The 21,432-nt window shown below is 39.6% G+C and overlaps 1 protein-coding gene across 1 annotated transcript in view; it reads left to right on the top strand.

Moving 5' to 3' along the window:
* MIPEP (mitochondrial intermediate peptidase) overlaps positions 1 to 21,432 on the top strand; it is a 72,422-nt gene that overhangs the window by 38,742 nt on the left and 12,248 nt on the right. Inside the window, exons 14-15 of the mRNA XM_010161070.1 lie at positions 1,649 to 1,723; positions 8,367 to 8,486. Coding sequence (XP_010159372.1) covers positions 1,649 to 1,723; positions 8,367 to 8,486 — 195 coding nt within the window. The remainder of the gene's footprint in view (positions 1 to 1,648; positions 1,724 to 8,366; positions 8,487 to 21,432) is intronic.

The raw sequence follows: 21,432 nt of genomic DNA, 5'->3' as shown, positions 1-21,432 counted from the left end.
ATTGTCCAACCAAAGTACTTTTTGCCATTTGGCTGGAACAGGTTGCCCAGAGAAGTTGTGGATGCCCCATTCCTGGAAGTGTTCAAGGCCAGGCTGGATGAGGCTTTGAGCAACCTGGTCTAGTGGAAGGTGTCCCTGCCCATGGCAGGGGGGGTGGGACTGGATGATCTTTGAGGTCCCTTCCAACCCAAACCATTCTATGATCTATGATTTGTAATTTTTTTCTATTTTGCTTCTTGTCTTAATAACTTTTCTACATAATTAAGTCGTAGTTGAACAGTACTAAATCCAACCTTAACGTAGCCAGCTACTAACACCTTTATTACTGTGGGTAACTGCCCATTTACTCTTACTCTAGTAGTCCAAAATCACCATGTAATTTTTATATTTGGGAAGAGTAAATACTGGTCTAACAAGGGTATACTGTAGGACAGACTTCATGTTCAGTGGTTCATTTTTCTGTGTTGAAATTTAAGAGCTGTGCACATTTATGAGAGGCAAAATAGTGGGGGGTGTTCAATCCCATTCTTGACCCAGCAACATTTGTCTTGGAGAAGAAGTTACAAGCCTTGGCAAACGACTGCATGAAACAGCTGTACAGCTGGAGAGTTTTTCTTATCTGCTTCAACTTCCAGATCCCACACAGTTAACTGATAACATTTTCCTCACTTACGTGGAACTTCTCTGGAGTTGGGGTTTTATTCTGTGAACATTAGTATTGTTTGTCTTGGAAGTCATATAATTTGCACAGAATCTAAATACATGGCTCTGCCACCAGGATCTGCAGACTTTCTTGTATTATTTCTTCAACACTTCAACACACTGTTAAAATGTAGGTATGATTTTAGAGTTCAGTGTAATACCAAACATCTGTATTACATTGTACAGCTTCTAGTAACTTTCTTTGTATTTTAGAACGAACCATATTTAATATATCCGGTTAATAAAACTGCTAGCATTCATATACAGATATTCTTAAAAATCTAGCATTAAAAAGTTCTTTGGATATACCTGTAGACATCTGAATAGAAAGTCAAAAAGAGTTTGCTTAATGACTTAAGAAATGTCTCTGACTTTCAGCCAGTGATGGCATGAATAATTTTACTGTCACAGATGTGGAATAAATGCAACTTGGTTAAAAATTTCAAAGGGGAGATATTTATTGTTCAGTATGACCAAACATTTTTATGTGGGTTAAGGTAGGCCTGATGCTGTCCCAGTTGAACCGTGCCAACTCAGTGGGAGTTACATGGGCCTCCATGTAAATCTAAGAGAATTATGCTCAAAGACCAACAGGAGAAACTATTATAACATCTGCTTTTAAAGATGGATGAGCTGGGAGGACTTGAACTGCCTCACCTGTTCTTTATCTCTAAAGGTAGTCATAATATTTTTATCAGGCATATAAGGAAACATAGGATCAATTTATAGAAAAACAAACTTAACTGCCGATATCTTAATTGCCCATCTGATGCTTTGTTTAGCAAATGAGATTCCCTTCCTCAATGCAAGGCACTTCAAATATGTTTTAATTACCACTAGGAGTTTTTTCTTCTTTTCGTCTTTAGCCTTTTCGAGCAGTAAGCATAATATTTACAAATATACAACAATTCTAAATATGTTCTAACTTTGGTTTTTTTACTTCAAGCCACTACCAAAGAACATGGTGTCCAGACTATGTGAATCCAAAAAGGTGTGTGCTGCAGCTGATATGCAACTCCAGGTATGTTCTTTGCATTCTTGCCTCTACTCTCTCTCTCGAATTTACAGAACATATTTTAATTCTTATAATTTCACCAAATTTAATGTACAAGTTCTATAAATATATGCAAATTAGCTGAATGAATTCATTTTAATATTGATTTTCATGTTTGTTTTTGTGAAGGGATTCTGTGCTGTCTGCTTAAAGCTAAATCATGAAATCACAGAATGGTTTGGGTTGGAAGGGACCTCAAAGATCATCTAGTTCCAACCCCCCTGCCATGGGCAGGGACACCTTCCACTAGACCAGGTTGCTCAAAGCCTCATCCAGCCTGGCCTTGAACACTTCCAGGGATGGGGCATCCACAGCTTCTCTGGGCAACCTGTTCCAGTGCCTCACCACCTCCTCTGTGAAGAATTTCTTCCTGATATCTAATCTAACCCTCCCCACTTTCAATTTAAACCCGTTACCCCTTGTCCTGTCACTACAGGCCCTTGTAAAAAGCCCCCCCCAGCTTCCTTGTAGCCCCTTCAGGCACTGGAAGGGGCTATAAGGTCTCCCCGGAGCCTTCTCTTCTCCAGGCTGAACAAGCCCAACTCTCTCAGCCTGTCCCCATAGCAGAGGTGCTCCAGCCCTCTGAGCATCTTCGTGGCCTCCTCTGGACTTGCTCCAACCATCTTGAAAACCACAGCTCTTGAAAATGGTTGGGTTATCTGAATTCCCAAATGTGATTTAAGTCTGAGTTCTTAAATTAACAGTATCACTTAAGTACAGCTTGCAGTAGAATAAGTGTTGTTTACCTTTGGACCACAGAAGTGTAGCAGGATTGAGAGATACAGACCACCTTAGTAAAATCTGACCAACTCATTTATTTACTAGAATGTGATTTGAGCTCCTTGTCTTCTTCCACTCCAGTATGAAAGTGGCCACACGTTACTGCCATCAAAATTGGTGGCTGAGCTATAAGGCTGTAAGACTTCTCTCTCACTGTGTTAGAAGCAATAATTAAATTAATAAATCTTTGTTTTCTGTGAGTAGGTCTTATTGATTAGTCATTCCCATAAAGAAACTATTAGTGTTGCCTTTCTTCAAAGGAAGGAAAGGAAATTAGGGTTCTATCTAAAATAGATATTTAGTTTTTTTCAGTCCTGTAGCAGCAGTTCTCAGATGTGAACAGCAGCATCAGCATCCAGACAATGGGATTTTTTTTACAGTAAGATTTCAGCTGCATTTGGTATGCTACAAGCTTCTGCTGTGTGTTTTTATGATTTCATTTTCCTTGTTTTACCTTAAGCTAGAATCATATAATTTTCATTTTTACAGTTGACTTAGTGTTTAAGATAACTCTGCTAGTACCTTAATAAAGGTTAGTCATTATTTTTGAGATGTGGAAAGAAACAAATTTAAAGATCAGATCTTCGTAAATCTTCGCTTTAAAAAGTGCCTGAATGATTGCAGCCCTGTGTACAAACATGAGTTACTCTGGTTAACTGAAGTTGATTTAAAAGTAAAACTTAGTTAAATATTTACAGTTAGCTCTGTGCAGTATTTATAGCGATTTAAAACTAATAAGAATACTGGAGTGTGGACCTGTAAATGTAAACATGTCAGTTGCACTAATCAAAACCAGACTTAACCCTCTTTTCGGTCTATACAACTATTTTTCATTGGTTAAACTTAACGGATTTTTGAATTGTGCTTTCAGCACAGCACTGGCTGTCATTGGCCAGTGCTGGCTGTGCAGATGTGAACAAGGAAGGTGCTACCTGTGGCTATACCTCTGTGACATGAAAATAACTGCACCCTGTCTGCAGGTCTGATTTTTAAATGCATACTCCTGGCTTTGAAAGGTTCTCATATAAGTATAACTAAGAATCCAGAAAGAACATGGGCAAGAATATATTTAATTGACATAGGAGGAAAAAAAAAAAAAACCCAAACCAATTCTGGATTAAAATAAAATTTATACTGAGAATGCTTAGTGGTGGACTTCTGTTCATGAAGTCCACCAACACAGAATAATTTGACAATGTACAGACTAGTAAGTACCAAAGTGATGATCAAGTGCTTTCACATGCACCCATTCTTTACTGGTGTGTCCATAACAGCTTTATACAGATCCAACAGGTTTCTTTTTGACTTGTAATATCTATTTGCTATAATCTTGTCAAGGGTCAAGGTTTGAGACCAAATTGACAGTGTGGGGGCTGAATGGGCTTGGATACCGAGAACACTTTAAAATCACAGGCATATTAACAAGTGACATGGCCCCCCTGTCCTGTTGCAGGGGAGATGGTGTGCTCCAGAAGTAGCTCAAGGACGGGTCATTGCATCAGTCCCATGGGGTGGGCTGTGCAATTCCCCTGCCTCTGTTGGCCCTTGTCTGCTCCTGGGGTTTCTGTAGGGTCTGTCCCAGAGTGACTCCATACCCCTCAGCTTTAGAGCTGGGAAGAGAACACCCAAGTCTGATGGGCTGAAATTCCTGCAGGCGCCCAATGATTGACTGGTGTTGGCAATGCTGCAGTGATTAAGCAGGCTGCTTGCCCTCAAGTTACTCTTGTGTAACTAATGTTCAACCAGTCTCAACCACTGCCAAATGACCACAATGACACATTGAATAATATTATTCATTTCCTACTTTCAGCACCATGTTTTTAAGAGATTCCAAATGGTATACCCACAGAAGTATGCACACATTTCAAAGAGACAGACTGGCAGAGCCATTCTATTTATTAATTCAGACAAAACGTCCCAGAGAAGTTGACTGAATGGCAAATATAAAGTTCATACATTCCTTTGTAGAAGTGTGTATTGTTATTCATGCAGATTTAAAAGTATTCATTGAAGAAAAACATACATTTCAATCTGCAGATGCCAAAGTGTATATATGTACTAATGCATATTCCTGAAAAAACTGTGAATAATGACTATAATACCTTTCCTTCAGACCCTGCAAAGAATATATTCTATATTGTCAACTAGATGCTATGCTGTAAGCCATATTTGACCTTTAAAAGAAAGAAAAATGCTAACAAATTTTCCTGCAGTGGAGAACATGTCTAAGGGTTCTTTTATGGTCTGCTCAGAAAATAAGTCTATTGGCTTGTGAAAATAAGAAATGATGCTGGTTTTTCATCATAACTATAATACTTCTGCATTTTCTTCCAGCTCACGTAATCAGTTACTCAGGAGGAAAGATAGGAGGATCCATGCATCATCTTATAGGGCTTTTGCCATGTAGACTGAGTCCCAGAGTCTTTCAGTCAGTAATAACTTCACTTGAATATGCTCAGCTTTTTACACATTAATGCTGTTAAGCAGACAAAGAGCTAGAAAGAACAGGAATCAAGTTAACCTAATAAATACCAATGTCAGTGCAAAATAGAGAGACCGTATGAAGATGGATAACTGTTTTATATTCTTAGGTCTTATGGGGAATGGGCTTTACTGAAACTAGAAATGATCTTCTAGCTACTGCTTAATATTAAGTGTTTGCACGCTCCTCAGCAGTATCACCTAAAATCCTGTGGTCCTGGGATTTGTTTCCCTTTCCCATTTCAAAGGCCTGTGTAAACACACAGAGCTGTGGTTTGTAGATGGGAATGCTTATGGCTATAAAGTTCATCCAAGTTTATTTTCAGGGATGGATTTTTATTTTTTAAACTATGCTGTCCAGGTGGCCTGGCTCACAGCTTTCTTCCCACGCTTTGCATGTGCCAGGACTGGGGAAAGCTTATAGCTGGCCTCAGTGACTTATTTCCCTATCACCAAGTTGTTTCGTAGGCAGTCCCTTTCACTGGCCTTCAGCTGACATTTCCCTACTGCCTAGCTGGGAGCTGAGCTTTTGCTCCAGGTCCCTGACCACGAACTGCCTGACTCCAAATTTTACTTCAGAAAAGGTCCACTGCAGTGCAGTCTGCTCCGTCTCGTGAGGAACACTGAAGAGCAACTGCAAACAGGTCCTAACAGAGCTGGGAGACAGGAAAAAAGAGAATCAAGGTGGTGCTGAAGCAAGATGCTAAATTCTGTTGTCAGATGCTGGAGTTCCTCATGTTTGGTTTGGGTTTTGGGGGGAGGAGAGGGAAGTCAGTGTGAAATTACTCCTGTAGAGAGTCACAAAGGCCTAAGGTGACAGGAGCAAGTGAGTTTTGTAGGACTGTTACATGAGGTCATTTTCAGATCTATTCATGGTACTTACTCTTGGTCATACTCTCAGTCACCCTTACTACCATAAATGCTGCAGCTTTTGTTAAACTTTGTTTAAAAAATGAACCAGGATTCTAGACAGCAGCTCAGAGGGTGAGAAGTACAAGAACAGGCATTGTGAAGCCTTTCTCTTCTAAGTTAAGAGTAAAAAATATTGTAGTTTTTACAATCTAGTATAGGTTTCTCTTTAGATTTTTAGTTTATCATGTTAACAATATAATGATGGAAAATTTCAAATCCCCCTGCAAATTCTAGTTTAAAAACCAAAGTACTCTATTGTTTGCCATTTGGTGCAATGTCTTCATGGAGTTATCCTCTGAACAGATACTTGCTACTTACTCTGGGTTTGTAGATGGGCAATGTTAAGTGCTTGCATCTCTTGTTCAGTGTTGCCACCTGGGACACAAAACTTGCAACGTCATTAATGGCGGATTGTGCAAATTTAGGTCTTACTGACCTCTTTTCTCCTATTTAGGCATGTAGGAATCAAGCAGGAAATTCGGAAGAAGCTCCTAAAAGTCATGGCTTCTTGACCTCTCTCCTTATAGCCCTCAGTTTTTCTTGGGGGGGGGGGGGGGGTGGGGGGGAGAAATAAATTTACGCCTTTATCATTTGTCAACAAACACTGCCAAAGAATTTATCAAAATTCTGTAAGTTAAAAGAGAGGTTATTCAGACTGAAGGAATGTGGTCCTTTTAAAACAGTCACTATTTTGGTGAAAATATATGTTTTGTCCAGCCCAAATAAAATAAATGCTGAATTCTGATAAATTGTTAGATACTTCAGAATGTTTTTTGTACCAAAATTTCATATTTTCACAGATTGAGGGGGTTGTGTTACTCAGATTGTATAAAACATTCGTTCTCCATGGATGGAGAATGCCTTCAGACAACCTTTTCTCCATAGAATTTCTGTATTTCATGGTTATAATTCCTAAAACGTTGTGTTTATCTCATGTGGAATGGTATTGCAGTGTCCCTGGGAGTGTGACTGGGCCTGACTCTCTAGCCAATTTTTTGCTTCATCCCTTGCACAAAAGCTTTTTGAGGCTCCCTACTGTAATTTTTCCTGTGAAATATGCCTTCCAGAAGATGGTCTGACCTGAATTCTGGTTGAAGTATCTGGATCCATCAAACTTCTCACAAATCATAGAATCACAGAATGGTTTGGGTTGGAAGGGACCTTAAAGACCATCTAGTTCCAACCCCCCTGCCATGGGCAGGGACACCTTCCACTAGACCAGGTTGCTCAAAGCCTCATCCAGCCTGGCCTTGAACACTTCCAGGGATGGGGCATCCACAGCTTCTCTGGGCAACCTGTTCCAGTGCCTCACCACCCTCTCCGGGAAGAACTTCTTCCTGATATCTAATCTAAACCTCCCCACTTTCAATTTATACCCATTCCCCCTTGTCCTGTCACTACAGGCCCTTGTAAAAAGGCCCCCCCAGCTTCCTTGTAGCCCCTTCAGGTACTGGAAGGTGCTATAAGGTCTCCCCGGAGCCTTCTCTTCTCCAGGCTGAACAAGCCCAACTCTCTCAGCCTGTCCCCGTAGCAGAGCTGCTCTAGCCCTCTGAGCATCCTCACAATATCTTGGGTTGCACAGCAGTGGATGTCCTCTTCTGTCTTTCCTGCACTTCCACAGAATAGGAAATCTTGATATTAAAATAAATTAAATGCTGCAGTTTTTTTCAGTGATGGCACACGCTGAGCCTTGGCATTGTCTTCTGTCCAGGACTATTTCATGTTTACTGTTGAAGTGCCAGATACTCTGCTTTGTTATCTTTGCTTGAAAAGTCTTTTTCTTGATGCTGCTTTCCTGATTTCCAAACACTTCTGTAACTTAGTCATTCATCGCTGTTCTGCTGTTGTTCACATGCTTCTGCACAAAAATGGCCTGTGAACCAGCTCGTACCTCTGACAGGGGACCCTCCTGGTGCAGTGTGATCTCAGACTAATCTTACACTGCAGCCGTTTATTGCTCTGATTGTGAGAGCTAAAGTAAAGGAAGCATCTTTTGTAGCCTTAGCACTGCGCTGTTGGAGTGCTCTAGCAGAAACTCGGGGGCAACAGCAGCTCCATGTGCAGCTGCTTTTGCACTGTCTGGGCTGTAACTTGCCCCTGCAGGTGTGATGTGTTCTCGTGGCTGCATGCACGTGTCTTGGAATAGCTTATTTGGCTGTGTCCACTCAAATAACTTTTAAGACTTTTTATTAAATCTATTTAAAATTACTGCTTTTGAAAAGGGAGACTGATTCAGGGCTTTAGGGACAGGTCTTAATTTAATTTAAAAATGCAGATGGTTTAGTACTGCCAGTGGTCTTAGTGACCTAAGCACGGATTTATGATGGGGGTGGTTGGTGTACTCAAAGAAACTGTCTCACTCTCTCTCCTATTTGTCTTTTTCAGTTGTCAAATGCCAATGTGATGTGCCAAAGATAAACATATTTTCTCTCTTCAGGTATTTTATGCTGCCTTGGACCAAATCTACCATGGGAAACATCCTCTGAAAAAGTCAACCACAGACATTCTAAAGGAAACACAGGAGAAAGTTTATGGATTGCCATATGTACCTAACACAGTGAGTAGAAACGTACTGACTTTATAAGCTATACCTTTTCTTTGATAGCACATTTATACCCTTACCTCTCCCTGCCCCTTGCCCTGCATGCTCACAGGCTCATCGTTGTGTAAAGTTGAAAGAGTTCACTTTCTTTCAGCCTCTTTATCCAGAGAGTAAAATGTTAGAAGTTTTCAGCTAAAGATCAAGAATTAATTAATGTACCCATTTGTGTACAAGTGTAGTCTCGTCGTGCTGAACTTGATTACTTTTTCTTTTAGTTTCTTGTTAAGGAAGGCACTGGAAACAATACCTTGGAAAGAGGGCTTATTCTAGCATTGCAAAGGACTGTAAAAGGCAGCAAAGCCCTGTGCTGTGTTGGTGCTTTTATGCTGTCAGTGGCAGCATGTGAGGACAAGTCAGTGTGAAGCAGGACTTGGAAGTGAGTTTTTCTCACTGTGCTGCTGTGACCTTTGGCAAGTCACTTCTTTATCCTTTCATGTGGTATATGAAAATGTTAAAGTCTTGAGTTCTACTGCACTATGTCATTTTCATCTTCATCATGACTAATCGTGCATTTGTTCTGGACTTCATGTGACATCCAAAGCTGCAGTTTGCATAGACGATAGACATGGGATTTCCTGGGCTGTCTGGAGCTGCATTCCCAGCCAGACCACGGCCCAAATCACTGTTTGACACTTTGGTCACCCAGCTCCTTTCTCTGCTTTCTGCTTCTCAGAAAATGTACTTTTCTCCTTAGCAAAAACGTGACTCGTTCTCTGAGAAGGGTGTTAGGAGATCCATGCTTCAGCCCTTTCCTCAATGGAATCATGTTGTCTTTACTGGCCTGGCAAAGCCAAGAGAAGTGGAAGCAAGATCTCCTCAGAGTAGGATGCCTGACTTCTTGCCATTTTTACAAGGGATGTTTTAGACTGTTCCTCCGCCGGTGTTAGTTATCCAGTGAACAGAACAATTACCTGCTTTGAAAGTGAGCCTGCTTTTTCTTGTTCCATTTAAAATATTTTTTTATTTAGCTGTTACCTTCAAAAGAATGTAACATCTTAAAATGAGCATAGCCTCAATATGAAGAGGGACAGCAAGTTTTGGCCTGGAACTTTATCCCAGCAAAATGTACTGTGAACTTTTCAATTGTCAGAAAGGCTGTGTTCTTTACATTTATTCAATGTAGAACTAGTGTATCTAGTTGAGAATGGTAATACCATTTACATTTCAGTAAAACTTAGTGAGAAATTACATTAGGACATCAGTGCTTTGTAGAGTAATTAATGTCTGTAATTTAGTTTGCTGTCTTTTGCAGCTCTTTCCTCCAAATTTAAGATGTTTTCAGTTTAATTTGTAGTCCAGATAAAAATATAAATGCCTTGAAAGTAAAAGTTTTTTTCATTAAGTGAAGACAGTATATTCCTTCCTTCCATTTAGTTTGAGCTAGACATTGAAATATAGTAGGAGAGATCAGCTTTTATTTTCATCTGTCATTTGGTTAGGTACATATATGGCTCGTAGAGAAAAGAAAATATTTAGATTATTTGAATTTTATCTGCTCTCTATAGGTTTAAATGCAATTATGAATTGCTAAGTCACGCTTTTATATCTTTAGTGATGTTGGGTAAAAGTAGTTCTTCCTTAGTGAAGATCTTAACTGCGTTAACATGATTTTCTGTAGTAACGTGGTCTGTCAGGATGCATAAGCATCCCTTATTGCCTCCTGATAAACCTTAATTCCCTTATGCTGCTCTTGACAGATGACTTAGTAAATATCCTCTGAATGTACTTGGGCTTCAATATCATTTTACAGACTTGTTTTCTGAAGTAACGCCACAACATGTATCCTCAGCAGATGAATTTCTGTCTTTCTGAGGCACAGCTCAGATAACAGGAAAATTTGTATTCATCTTTTTCATAGAATCACAGAATGGTTTGGGTTGGAAGGGACCTTAAAGATCATCTAGTTCCAACCCCCCTGCCATGAGCAGGGACACCTTCCACTAGACCAGGTTGCTCAAAGCTTCATCCAGCCTGGCCTTGAACACTTCCAGGGATGGGGCATCCACAGCTTCTCCGGGATGCTTCACCACCCTCTTCATGAAGAACTTCTTCCTGATATCTAATCTAAACCTCCCCACTTTCAATTTAAACCCGTTACCCCTTGTCCTGTCACTACAGGTCCTTGTAAAAAGTCCCCCCCAGCTTCCTTGTAGCCCCTTCAGGTACTGGAAGGTGCTATAAGGTCTCCCCGGCGCCTTCTCTTCTCCAGGCTGAACAAGCCCAACTCTCTCAGCCTGTCCCCATAGCAGAGGGGCTCCAGCCCTCTGAACTTTTTGTTAAAATACTTTCAAAACAGGGCACATAAACTACACCTAGTAAGTAAATGCTGTTTTTTCTTTGTGATGATACCTATTTCAAGGTAAAACGAAGCATCATCCTCAGCAAATATCGTGTCTTTCAATTCAACAGTAGGAGGAATGGTGGGAAGACAATCCTGTTGGAGTCCGTATTTGCCATTCAAATAGGTTTTAGAGACACTGGGGCAGTTGGCACTGCATGCAGTAGTATTTACATTGGCTGCATTGACATAGACAGTTGCAGGACACGTGCAAGGGAGGAAGGAAGAGTGGAGCAGGCTGTAGACAGACAGAAGCACAGAGAAACAGCACGCCACGACACTATGTTTAACTGAAGAATGCAAATCTCCATTTCTGGCTGGCCATTGCTTATCTGTTCAAAAGTACACAGTGTTTGCTGCTGGCTCCTGGAGGATGAAATTCCACTGGGATTTCTTTGCTTTATTACCGAATCCAGAAGCTGATGACTGCCAGGCAGGGGGCAAGGAAATGTATCTGCCTGTTTTTGTAGTGTCTGGCAGCTCTGTTGCCAGAGGAGATTTGTGTTACTGATTTTGGAAAAGGAATAGAAATTTTGTCCAAGCTGGATTCTTGAGTGCTTTCGATGCCTTTGAAAAGCAATCAGTCTTCCTTCTGACTCTTCTAAGAAAGCAAGATAAAGCAAATAATAATGACCACACATTTTCCTGCCATTTCTTCCTGAATGTACTCGGTGTCAAAATCACAGTGGGGAATTTGGTACTTGGCTTTTGCTCAAAACTTTTCTTCAAATCATAGCTTATTTCTCATCTCTTGTGAAGCCAGTTTCCATTTACTATGGCCTGCCTTGCAATTGATAACACTGTCTGCTTTTAGAGTATCTCCCCTGGTCTTTTCTACCTTTGTCTCCAGGATGCCCACACTTTTAAAAAAGGATCAGATGACCCTTTGATCAACCTGAGACATGATCAAAGTTGCTTAGTCCCCTGCCTGTCCCCCAGGTTCAGACTTGAAAACTACTTTCCTGTGAGACAGTCATCAAAACTTAATGATATGCCATTGTTAGTCCTGAGCCAAGCATAATAATTCCTATCCCCTGCTGTGGGTTTTGGTTCAATATGGTAAAAAAAAGTGAGACGCAGGGTAAACAGGCTCTACCGTGACAGTGGAGATTGCAGCCTCCTGCAGTTACAGGGAAGAGCTCGCAGTAATGAAGTGGTTTTACAGTAAACACCAGCTGACCAAATCATTATACCTGAATTTTCTTTGTGAAATATTGAATTAGCTTGAATTATTGACTCTTATTTAAAAAAAAGTAGTATGAACTAACATATTAATTGTCTGTTCTCATAGTAACCTTCCTTCATTCTAATCTGGAAATTTGGTGGGAGATGCTGGTTTGACTTTGGACTGTGAGGAGAAAGCATTTTGAAGAGTGAGGCATAGTGAATCAAGGTTCTTTTTTAGATGACTGCCAAATAGTCCCTTTTGCCTTTTTTTTTTTTTTTTTTTTTTAAAACTTGCGTGGCCTTCCAGTAAGATTTTCTTCCAGAAACAGAAGAATTTCTTGTCTGGTACTTGAATACAAAGTGCAATGTTGGAATTAACCCACACACATCATTATAATTATATTTGATAGGAGGGAACATGTTGGTATGTAGGGAGCCTTTTGATATTTTTTTGGAACACTAAATAATTTGCTATATACCTTTTTGCTTTAGCATGTTAAGTACATATTAGTTCAGAAGGACCACCTCTACTGGTGGCCTAAAATTTACATCAGGCTACAGGTTTAATTATGCTTATATACTGTTGTTCAGAGTGCAGGTTTCTTTGGCAGCATGAGAACTTCTTGATGGGTATGGTTGCTAGCGATTGGAAAGACCAAAACACCTGTGAGACCAAGTACGTTATCCAGCCGAGTTTGCCAACAGAGAACAAGGCCAGTATTGTTACAGATACCCTGGAGGGAAGACGTGTATGAAAAATGGTGTATCACCGATGTGGTTGTTAGTCTTTCTTCTTCCTGCAGCTGGGGGGACTCTGCCCAGACAGGGATCCTGACCTTGGAAGGCTCTACCAAGGTCCTTGTTTTAACTTGCTGGGATTGTGTCTGTCATGTTCCTGACAAAGGAAATCGATGTATGAGATGCAACCTAACATTTGGAGTGCTTGCTCAGGAAGGCTGTCAGGCACTGCAGGAAGATGTGGCTTGCCATGGGTGCTGAGGACATAAAGATTTCATTAACCAGGCATATATAAAGCCATCTGGGAGGTTGGTCAGCTGGAGAGGAGTTGGTGTCACTAGGCAGAGAGAACTAGCTTCTCTGCACAGAGAAAATAGTTTCTGCATTACACATTGTCAACCTGTGTCCAAGACCCTTTTTCTTGTTGTTGTTGAAGAACCCCTGAAAGCGTAAGAGCAGCTGTATGCCTCTTTTTCCTTCCTAGGAGCCTTTTCTTAGGAGTTTGAAGGTCACCTGACCTCATACTGAGTTGTGTTAGGTAAGCCAGAGGCCAAAATGGAGACAGCATGATTTCTGAAGTTCTGAACTGCAGTCTTGTACTGAACATGATCACCGTCAGTAGTGGTGCCACAGTGCAGAGAGTATTGTTTTTAACAGGCCTATTCCTCAGCCTACTGAGGGCTGGCTGACAGCTTGAGTGAAGTTTCTTGTTATTGAATCTGCTGTCTGTGTGGTTGTGCCATCTGTTGTCTTAGGATTTCTTGTTAGGGCTTTGGAGTGACTACTAATGTGAAGTTATAACTCTGGTCCTGTATAACATTTCGTGTGAATGTCAGTAACACCTTATAAAAAGAATAAATAGATTGAGCAAGCAGAGAGGCAGTTGTACAGTCACTTAAATAAGTGATAACCCTTAACCTCTGAAGGTAGAAGTGGTTTTGAATTCTGAAAGCTTTACTCAAGTGGTGAACATAAATCTTGAAATTATTGGTAAGGAAGGCGAAGTAGTGGCTTCCATCATATTTATTTTATCTAAAATCTTCCCAAATTTGTCTTAGATTTATTAAGTTAAACTAATGTAACCTTAGAACATAAACAAAACTGAAAGCTAGGTTAAAGGAAATGAAAAGGAACAGCTAAAAGGTAGAATTAGTGATGTTGGCAAAAGAGCTTTTAAATGACTAGTACTGGGTTGAGGATGAGGGAATAAAATTTATGGTGCTAATAGATGAGATGCTGAAAAGAACTGAGTGGGAGAAAAAGACTATATGTTTGAATATCTGGGAAAAGGAGGTTATTAGTGAAGTAGAAGCCATATAAAAGTGTGAAAAACGGAAGACAGGATAATCTGTAATGAGCCAGAAGTAAAATTGTGTGTATTTCAAGCAGCTTAAAAACCCAAATCATCAGTAATCATTAAAAACAATGCATCAGAAAGAGGAAGGCTGCCAGGTATTTGCTGGAACTGGAAAATAGCTAAGTATGATGATTCAGAAGACATTATGTAGTTATTGGAGAGGCTGCACCAAAGACACTGACATGTCATGGCAGGACCCCTCTCTATCATCTATCAAAGGTCTTGGGAGTCTGGGGAAGTCCCTGATGACTGGAAGCCAGGCAGTGTTATTCCAAGTTACAAAAAAGGTGTGAGGAAGACCTGGGGAAGTACAGACCTATTCATCTAACCCCAGTTCCTGGAAAAATTATGGAGAAGATTATGCCGGGTACTGCTGAAAGGCATTTAAAGACTAATGCAATCATCAGGCACAGTCAGCAGGGGGTCACAAAGGGAAAGTCTTGTTTAACTAATTTGATATCCTTCAATGATAAGGTCACCTAATGAAGGGAATGTGGTGGATGTAGTTTTTCTGGATTTTAGTAAGGCTTTTGATACTACCCCTCACAGCATCCTTCTGGACAAGTTGCACAACGGTGGGATGAGCGGGTTCACGGTGCGCTGGGTGAAGAACTGGCTGAAGAACAGGGCTCAAAGGGCTGTAAGTGAATGGAACTACATCTGACTGGCAACCAGTCACCAGTGGTGTTCCCCAGGGTGCAATTCCAGGGCCAGTCCTGTTCAATATATTTATCAAAGATCTGGATGCGGGAGTTGAATGCACCATTAGCAAGATTTCTAATGACACCAAACTGTGAGGTGCTGTTGACCCTCTTGAGGGACAGGAGGCCTTGCAGAGGCCTAAGAGGTCTAATACCTAAGTCTTTAAAGAACAATAAATGTCAAAAGAGTTTGATTTTATTCAGGGGATGCTGTTAAAGAAAATAATATCTGTTTCTTTAATATATTTTAGTATTTGGTGTTGGGGGTTATCAGTGGGTAATGTTGTGTCCTGTAGTAGGTGTCTACCTCTTGAAAAGATGTAGAGAAATTGGAAGAAATGCAGGGAAGCAGTTTTAGAAAGTTAATAGGTTTGGAAACACGACCTTTGAGGAAAGTTGTGGAAATGGAATTTAAAAGAGAAAATTATGTGGGCGCACCAAAGTATGTTCTGATACTGAAAACCTTTATTAAAAAAATATAACTGAAACTGAGACTGTGATCATCTGTTTCTTATGAGTGAGCAGATAGTAGGAGAGAAAAATGGTTTAATTTACAGAAAATGTGATTATGGTTAGTACCCAATCTTTTAAACTCTTGTCATTTTTTTTTCCATGATTTGTTGAAGAGGGAAGCAGTCATCCAGCAGGTCTATAATCTCCCTTATATGCAGTTTTAAAGAAATGACTGCTGTAGATCATAGAGATATCAATTTGATAGTAAAGGCAGAGAGCCTTCACAGATGATTGCTTTTCTACTTTTTCTCTCTCTTTAGTTACTTGCAGAGGCACTGATGTTGCTTGTGTTCCACTTTTTTGGAGTGTTTTTAAGAGAGATGAAGTCATGTGTCATTACTCAACCTCTTGAAGTTTGTGTAACCCCTTCAAAGTAATTTTTTACCTTGCCATGTTGGAAACCAAAGTTGTTTACACGAAGTGCAAATCCCTGGATTAGTCTTCATGTGAGCCTTCTTAAAAGTATACTATAAAATTGAGTTGAAGAGTCTGGGTCTGAGGAAAAGTTTAATAAAGGAGTGCACAGTGAACTCTGGGGAAGTGATAGTTCTATAAATAATTAATCGCTAAAAGCCATTTCAAAAAGCTTGGTGCCCTGCTGAGGTCAGTCATAAAGTAGATGCTGGGACTTTCAAAAGCTCTTAAAGTCACCCTTTAAGGTTTGTTTAGGTTTCTGTCTTTCTGGAGCCGAGTTCATTTTATGATAAAGAAAATGCTGATAGCAAATACTGTGAAGATTTGTTTTCCGGTGGTAATAGGACACTATTCACTGGGCAACTATCTACAGCAGCAGAGTGTTTACAGATATCGTAAGATATGAAACACTTTTAAGGAAATTCTTTTTGCAAGTGTTAGCCACACGAAACTCAAACATACTTCAGCGATAGTATTTACCATGTAGTATTTTAAAGAACAGTGCAGGAAGTAGTTGCATACATCTCCTAGTAACATTTTGAAATAGCTATATATGCTTTAGATATATCTTTGTATATATACACATATATACGTAAACACAGATTGCTTTGTCTAGTTTTATATAATTCTCACAGGTCACTTTTTTTTTTCCCCCAGGATTGCAGTGCGGGAGCTATATTTGATAGTGATAGATATAACTGAATAAATCATTGCCATAAACACAGGGTAGAGGGTCTGAAATGAAATGCTCTTCAGATGTGGTGGGAGATAGTTCTTTCTGTGAAAAGCTTGCAGTCAAAACTGAGAAGAACAAGAGAGAGGCACTGTTAGCACCCTCGCTTAACGTGAGGTGGCAGTTAGACTGAGAGGGGGGATAAAGGTAGTTTCTTCAAGTTCATACTTTAGTGTGCGGCTGATTCAGGATTAGAACTGTGATCCCCTAAATCCCTGTCTGCAATGGCTCTGACAAAAGATGATAAATGAGCATTACTGTAAAATAGTAGCTATTTCATCTTCCAGTGCAGGTACAGATAATTTGCATGATTCAAATATAATTTGCAGTTACAACATTGCTTAAGATACTTCTCATTTTTTGCTAAGAGCTTAGCTTAAGCAGCATTCATGATGTTTGTTCTCAACGAACAGCTCGATATTTAAAATTAGGTTTAATTGGTAAGTAGAATAAAAAACGTGGGCTTCGGTGTGAGTCTGTACCCAAAGGAAACAGTGATAATATGATTCTTGTTGTCTTGGGCTTATGAATCTTTAAAGCTTAGGCAGTAATAGAAAGTATTAGTTGGTAGTAGAATGGGGGGGAGGTGTTGCATATGTATGTATATACAGTTAATCATGTCATGTGTGTTACATCTTGAAGAACTTCTTGGGAAATTGTCTGATTGCATATTTCTTATATTTTAATTTAAAGAGTAGTTATAATGTTTACAAGTAAACATATGTGCAAATAATGTCAGTCAAAGGGCACAGTATAGAATCAATTTTCATATCTTTGTGTATTTTAATCCAGGTTTTAAGGATTGTGGAACAATGCAGATCATACATTCAGCTTTTTGATATCAGTATTCTTTTATCTCCCGTGTCTCCCTTGCCCCAGTCCCTTTGTGGGGAAGAGAGAGAGAGTGTAGAGTAAATAGTTTGAAATTATTTTGCTATAAGCAGCTCAAATGCATTAATAGTTTATAAATAGAAATGAAATATTGTTCTTTAAGTAATTCAAAGAACATATGGTACGTATCTAGAATCACCTAAGTGGTTAATTGCATGTTAAATTCCTTTCCTCTTCCCTAGTGTAAACAACTGCAAAAATATTTACATTCCCTGCCTTGCTAGGTTTATTTATCATTTTATAATAAAAACACAGAAGTGTTATAAATTGAAATCTTAATCTCTTGCTTGACTAACTTTCTAAAATGTCAGCAGTGTCTCTGGGTTGGTTTACTTTGTGTGCTCTCCCACCCCTAACACAGAAAGGCATGCCACTGAAAAACTGAAGAGTACTGACATTAAGCAAGTTAGGGGCGCAGCACAAGTTGTGGTTTCTTCAAATTAGCTTTCTGTTAATCTAAACAGGATTAGAAACTGCAGCAAAGGAAGTGGCTTTAAAGCTCTTTATTGGATTTTTTTACTATTGTGAAACTCCAGAATGGTGATGATGTAATTCTATGAAAACTTAGAGGGGCTCAGAACAAAAACACAGAAAGTGAGTTGACGGAGCAAGCCGCTGCCTACCTATGGGGGGAGTTGCTTCTGCCAGTCCGTGAGTGCTCTAGCTTTTCCCCAGAACTGCAAACTGGCACAAACAGTTTGCAAACTCTGCTCTCCAAAGCTCGTTAAACTGTTTCTTCAAGTGAGAGTGAATTGAGGACGTCTTCAAAGCACCCTGTAAACTTATGCAACAGCCTGACACAATAAGGAAAAAAATTCTGTGATCTGCTCCAGAACAAAAGAGTGAATTCTTTAAGCTGCAAAGCGTGTGTGAAAATACTTTCCTTATTTCGTAAAGTAAATGAGTGGTTTAAACAGAAAAGTTGGAGAATCAGTTTTGCTATGTGACAATTTGGCCTCCCCAAAATAAGCACACCCAGCAGAAGAGCTTGGCAGCCGCAGCCCAACCTTCTGCTAGCAGTGCTGGGCTGCCCGCTCCCATGGCTGCGCTGAGGCAAGGAAAAAGAGGGGCCTTACCAGGGAGCTTCTCAGATTGTCTGTTATTTTGGGAAAGGGAGCATAGCAGAGGTTCAGAGAAGGGCATTTTCTGTACGCGTTGGCTGGATGTTGTTGCAGGTCTGTTGAGTATCTTCCTTGAATCTTGAGAATAGTGATCTTGAGCTTCCATCTGGGACACAATATGGGTGTGAAGGGCATGAAAATGCAATGTGGAGTCAAGGGGAAAGAAAGTCAGACCAGATCACCTGGTCATCAGAGAATAGTTTTTTTTCTTTTGCCAATAGCACTTTTTCTCTCTGATATTTTAAAATGATTCCGGCGCAGTTAGTAGATCACAACGGGAAATTTGCTAAGCTAAATGTGGAACGAATCTCTGATCTGCACCCCACAGCAAATTTACCATTTTTCTCTGCTGAAAAATGGCCTCATGGTTCTTGACCTGTAACCTGCAGCTCTTTACATTCTATCTCCAGCTCCTGCTGTCTGAGTGACTGACATAGCATCAAAAAAACATTGCCTGTGCTAACTTAACAATGTGCGTGTTTGCATGCCAGAGGGGTGTTGGCCTGGAGTTCCACTAGCCCCAATAAACCTTGGTCTCAGCAGAGGGAAATGGCCTATACTGATTTCCATACTCTCTTCTGCCTCAGAAGTTACCAGAGCCTGGAGATTCTTCATGGCTCTCAGGAGTATTCCACCCATGCTGATAGCTAAATTCGAGGGCATTAGAGCAATAATACCAAGTTAGTGCCAGACCCAGGGGTTCTCCACCCGGTAGCCCCTGAAGGAGATACGTTGGCTGCTCCTTTGTTGGGTTTACTGCCAGAATAAGGAGTTAATTAAGAAGGGAGGGGGCACCAAATATCATCTCCATCAAATGTTCCTCGTGGAAACTATTCAACAACTTGCTCATTGATGTAATTACTGAAGTACAATTAGAAGACTTAAATGACGAAAATACTTTTCTTAATTTGGTGTTGGGTCTTTTCAGGTTCTCGCTTGTGTTTTTTGTCTTAAGATGCAAAGCAAAGTGGACTTAAATATACTTTGAAGTAACTGAAGTCACAGCAGAAACTGTTGGAAGGGTGTTTTGAAAAGTGCAAGCACTAGTCAACAATTCCTGTAGAGTTGTTTTTTCTTTCCAAAAGCTGTAGTAGGATTTTGTAGCACCGATTCCATGTAATTAGTGGAGCTCCATGGAACAAGGATTACCCACACTGGAAAAAAAAAGCTGGGTTAGTATATATTCATCTACCTGTAATTTTGTTTTGTTGTCTTTTTAGAATAACATCTAAATTTTTATATAAGACAGTCTTTTCTGATAACCTTAACAGTTCTAAATTTAGAATTCAAATAATTGAATCCTAAATTAGTTTATGTAGTCTTCAAAACAGTTCAGTTTAACTGATCCTGCCATGCTGTTAGAATGAATGAACTTGATTAACTTTTAAATAGAAGATAGAAGTTGTAGTAGATCATTCAAATCTCTCCTGGAGCAGTAGTCCTATCGTTTCCAAAGATAACAGGAAAAATACTTCTGTCCTCTGACTACAAAGGAAGCCTATGTAACTGGTTTGGGCAAGATGCCTAAACTAAGGTAGCTGAAGTAAAATGAACTGAATCTTACCCTAAGAATGTCCTACAAGGACTTTTAAAAAAATTCCAGATAAGGTGGAAGAATATAAAAGTATGTGAGGTATTTTTGTTTGTTACAAGATGGGATGGAAAGCCGTTGCATATGGAATTTTGGAAATATTTCAGACATGGTTGTAAGAGAAGATTGATAATGTTGATGGAAAAAAAGCCCCTTTAATAACTGCAGTGGATCAGTCGCACACCTTTTTCAGTCTGTTGTGTTGGATAAAAAGCAAGCATGAACATGACCTGTGGATGGCATATTATCATAACCCATGGGCTATGCTGTAAAATGCACTGTTTTATAAACTTCTGGAATGGGTTCATGGGACTTTTTAAAGTAGGGGATTATTCAGAGTCTTCATTAACCTTCTAGCTGCTTACCAAAAATATAACATTTAATAAGGAGCGTGCCCTAGTTCTACATGTCTAGCCTTTACCCTTTCCAGAAGGGAAATTGATATGTCTTTTTTTTTTTTTTAATATGGAGAAATCATTCAGCATTGGAAATAACACAAGAAATCAAGTAATTTTGCATCTATATAATTTTGCATTTCATTAAAATGGAATTTTATGTGTAAAGGTGAAACATTTAGTTTTAAATACATTTACAGTGATGTGTTTAGTTTTTATTGCTCATAGAACATTTTAAAGGTGTACTAGCCCATGTATTCTTGGGCTTTTTGGACGTTTTATTGCCTAGACTGTAATCTCATGTATAAAATGGGAAGAGCTTTTTAATGCAGGCAAGTAGCTCGTTGTGAATTAGGGTAGAGGAAGTGTCTTAATGTTTAAATATTTGTTTACAAGTAGCAAAGTCCAGTTTTGGAAAGTTTATTGCTAGAATCAGAAAATGTACCTGAGTAATGTAGTAAGTAATGGGTAGTGGTGACAAATTGAAGACTGGGGATTCCTGATCAGAAAATTTGGGTGAAAAAGAGAGGAAAAAAGTAGCGACAGGGAATGATGCCATGCTAGAGTCATTCATACTCTAGAGTGGTGAAAATGTGTACTGGTTAAGAAAAATCAATTAAAATTTAATACGGACTTCAAACTTCACTAGGGAATAGGAGTGTTTCTGATCTGATTTCCTTGACTGCTGTTTGCAGTATGAAAGCAATCATAGTTGCAGTATGCCTTTGAGGATGGTAGTCATCTTGTCTAAAAGTATGTTCCTTACGTATTCCAGAGAAGGAAGAGAGAGTCATCTATACCTTATCTGTCTTAGGCATCTATCTTAAGATGGATTGACTCATCCTCTTGTTTTTGTTTCCTTTTTTGGATACTGTCCTGTTGCCAATGAATTTTTGAATTCTCAACGCCAGTGTATTTGAGAGCTTCCCCAAATGCAGGGAA

Source organism: Eurypyga helias, unplaced genomic scaffold, assembly GCF_000690775.1.
Source record: "Eurypyga helias isolate BGI_N326 unplaced genomic scaffold, ASM69077v1 scaffold2611, whole genome shotgun sequence".
NCBI classification, from domain to species: domain Eukaryota; kingdom Metazoa; phylum Chordata; class Aves; order Eurypygiformes; family Eurypygidae; genus Eurypyga; species Eurypyga helias.
This window is presented reverse-complemented; position numbering and strand designations above follow the sequence as displayed.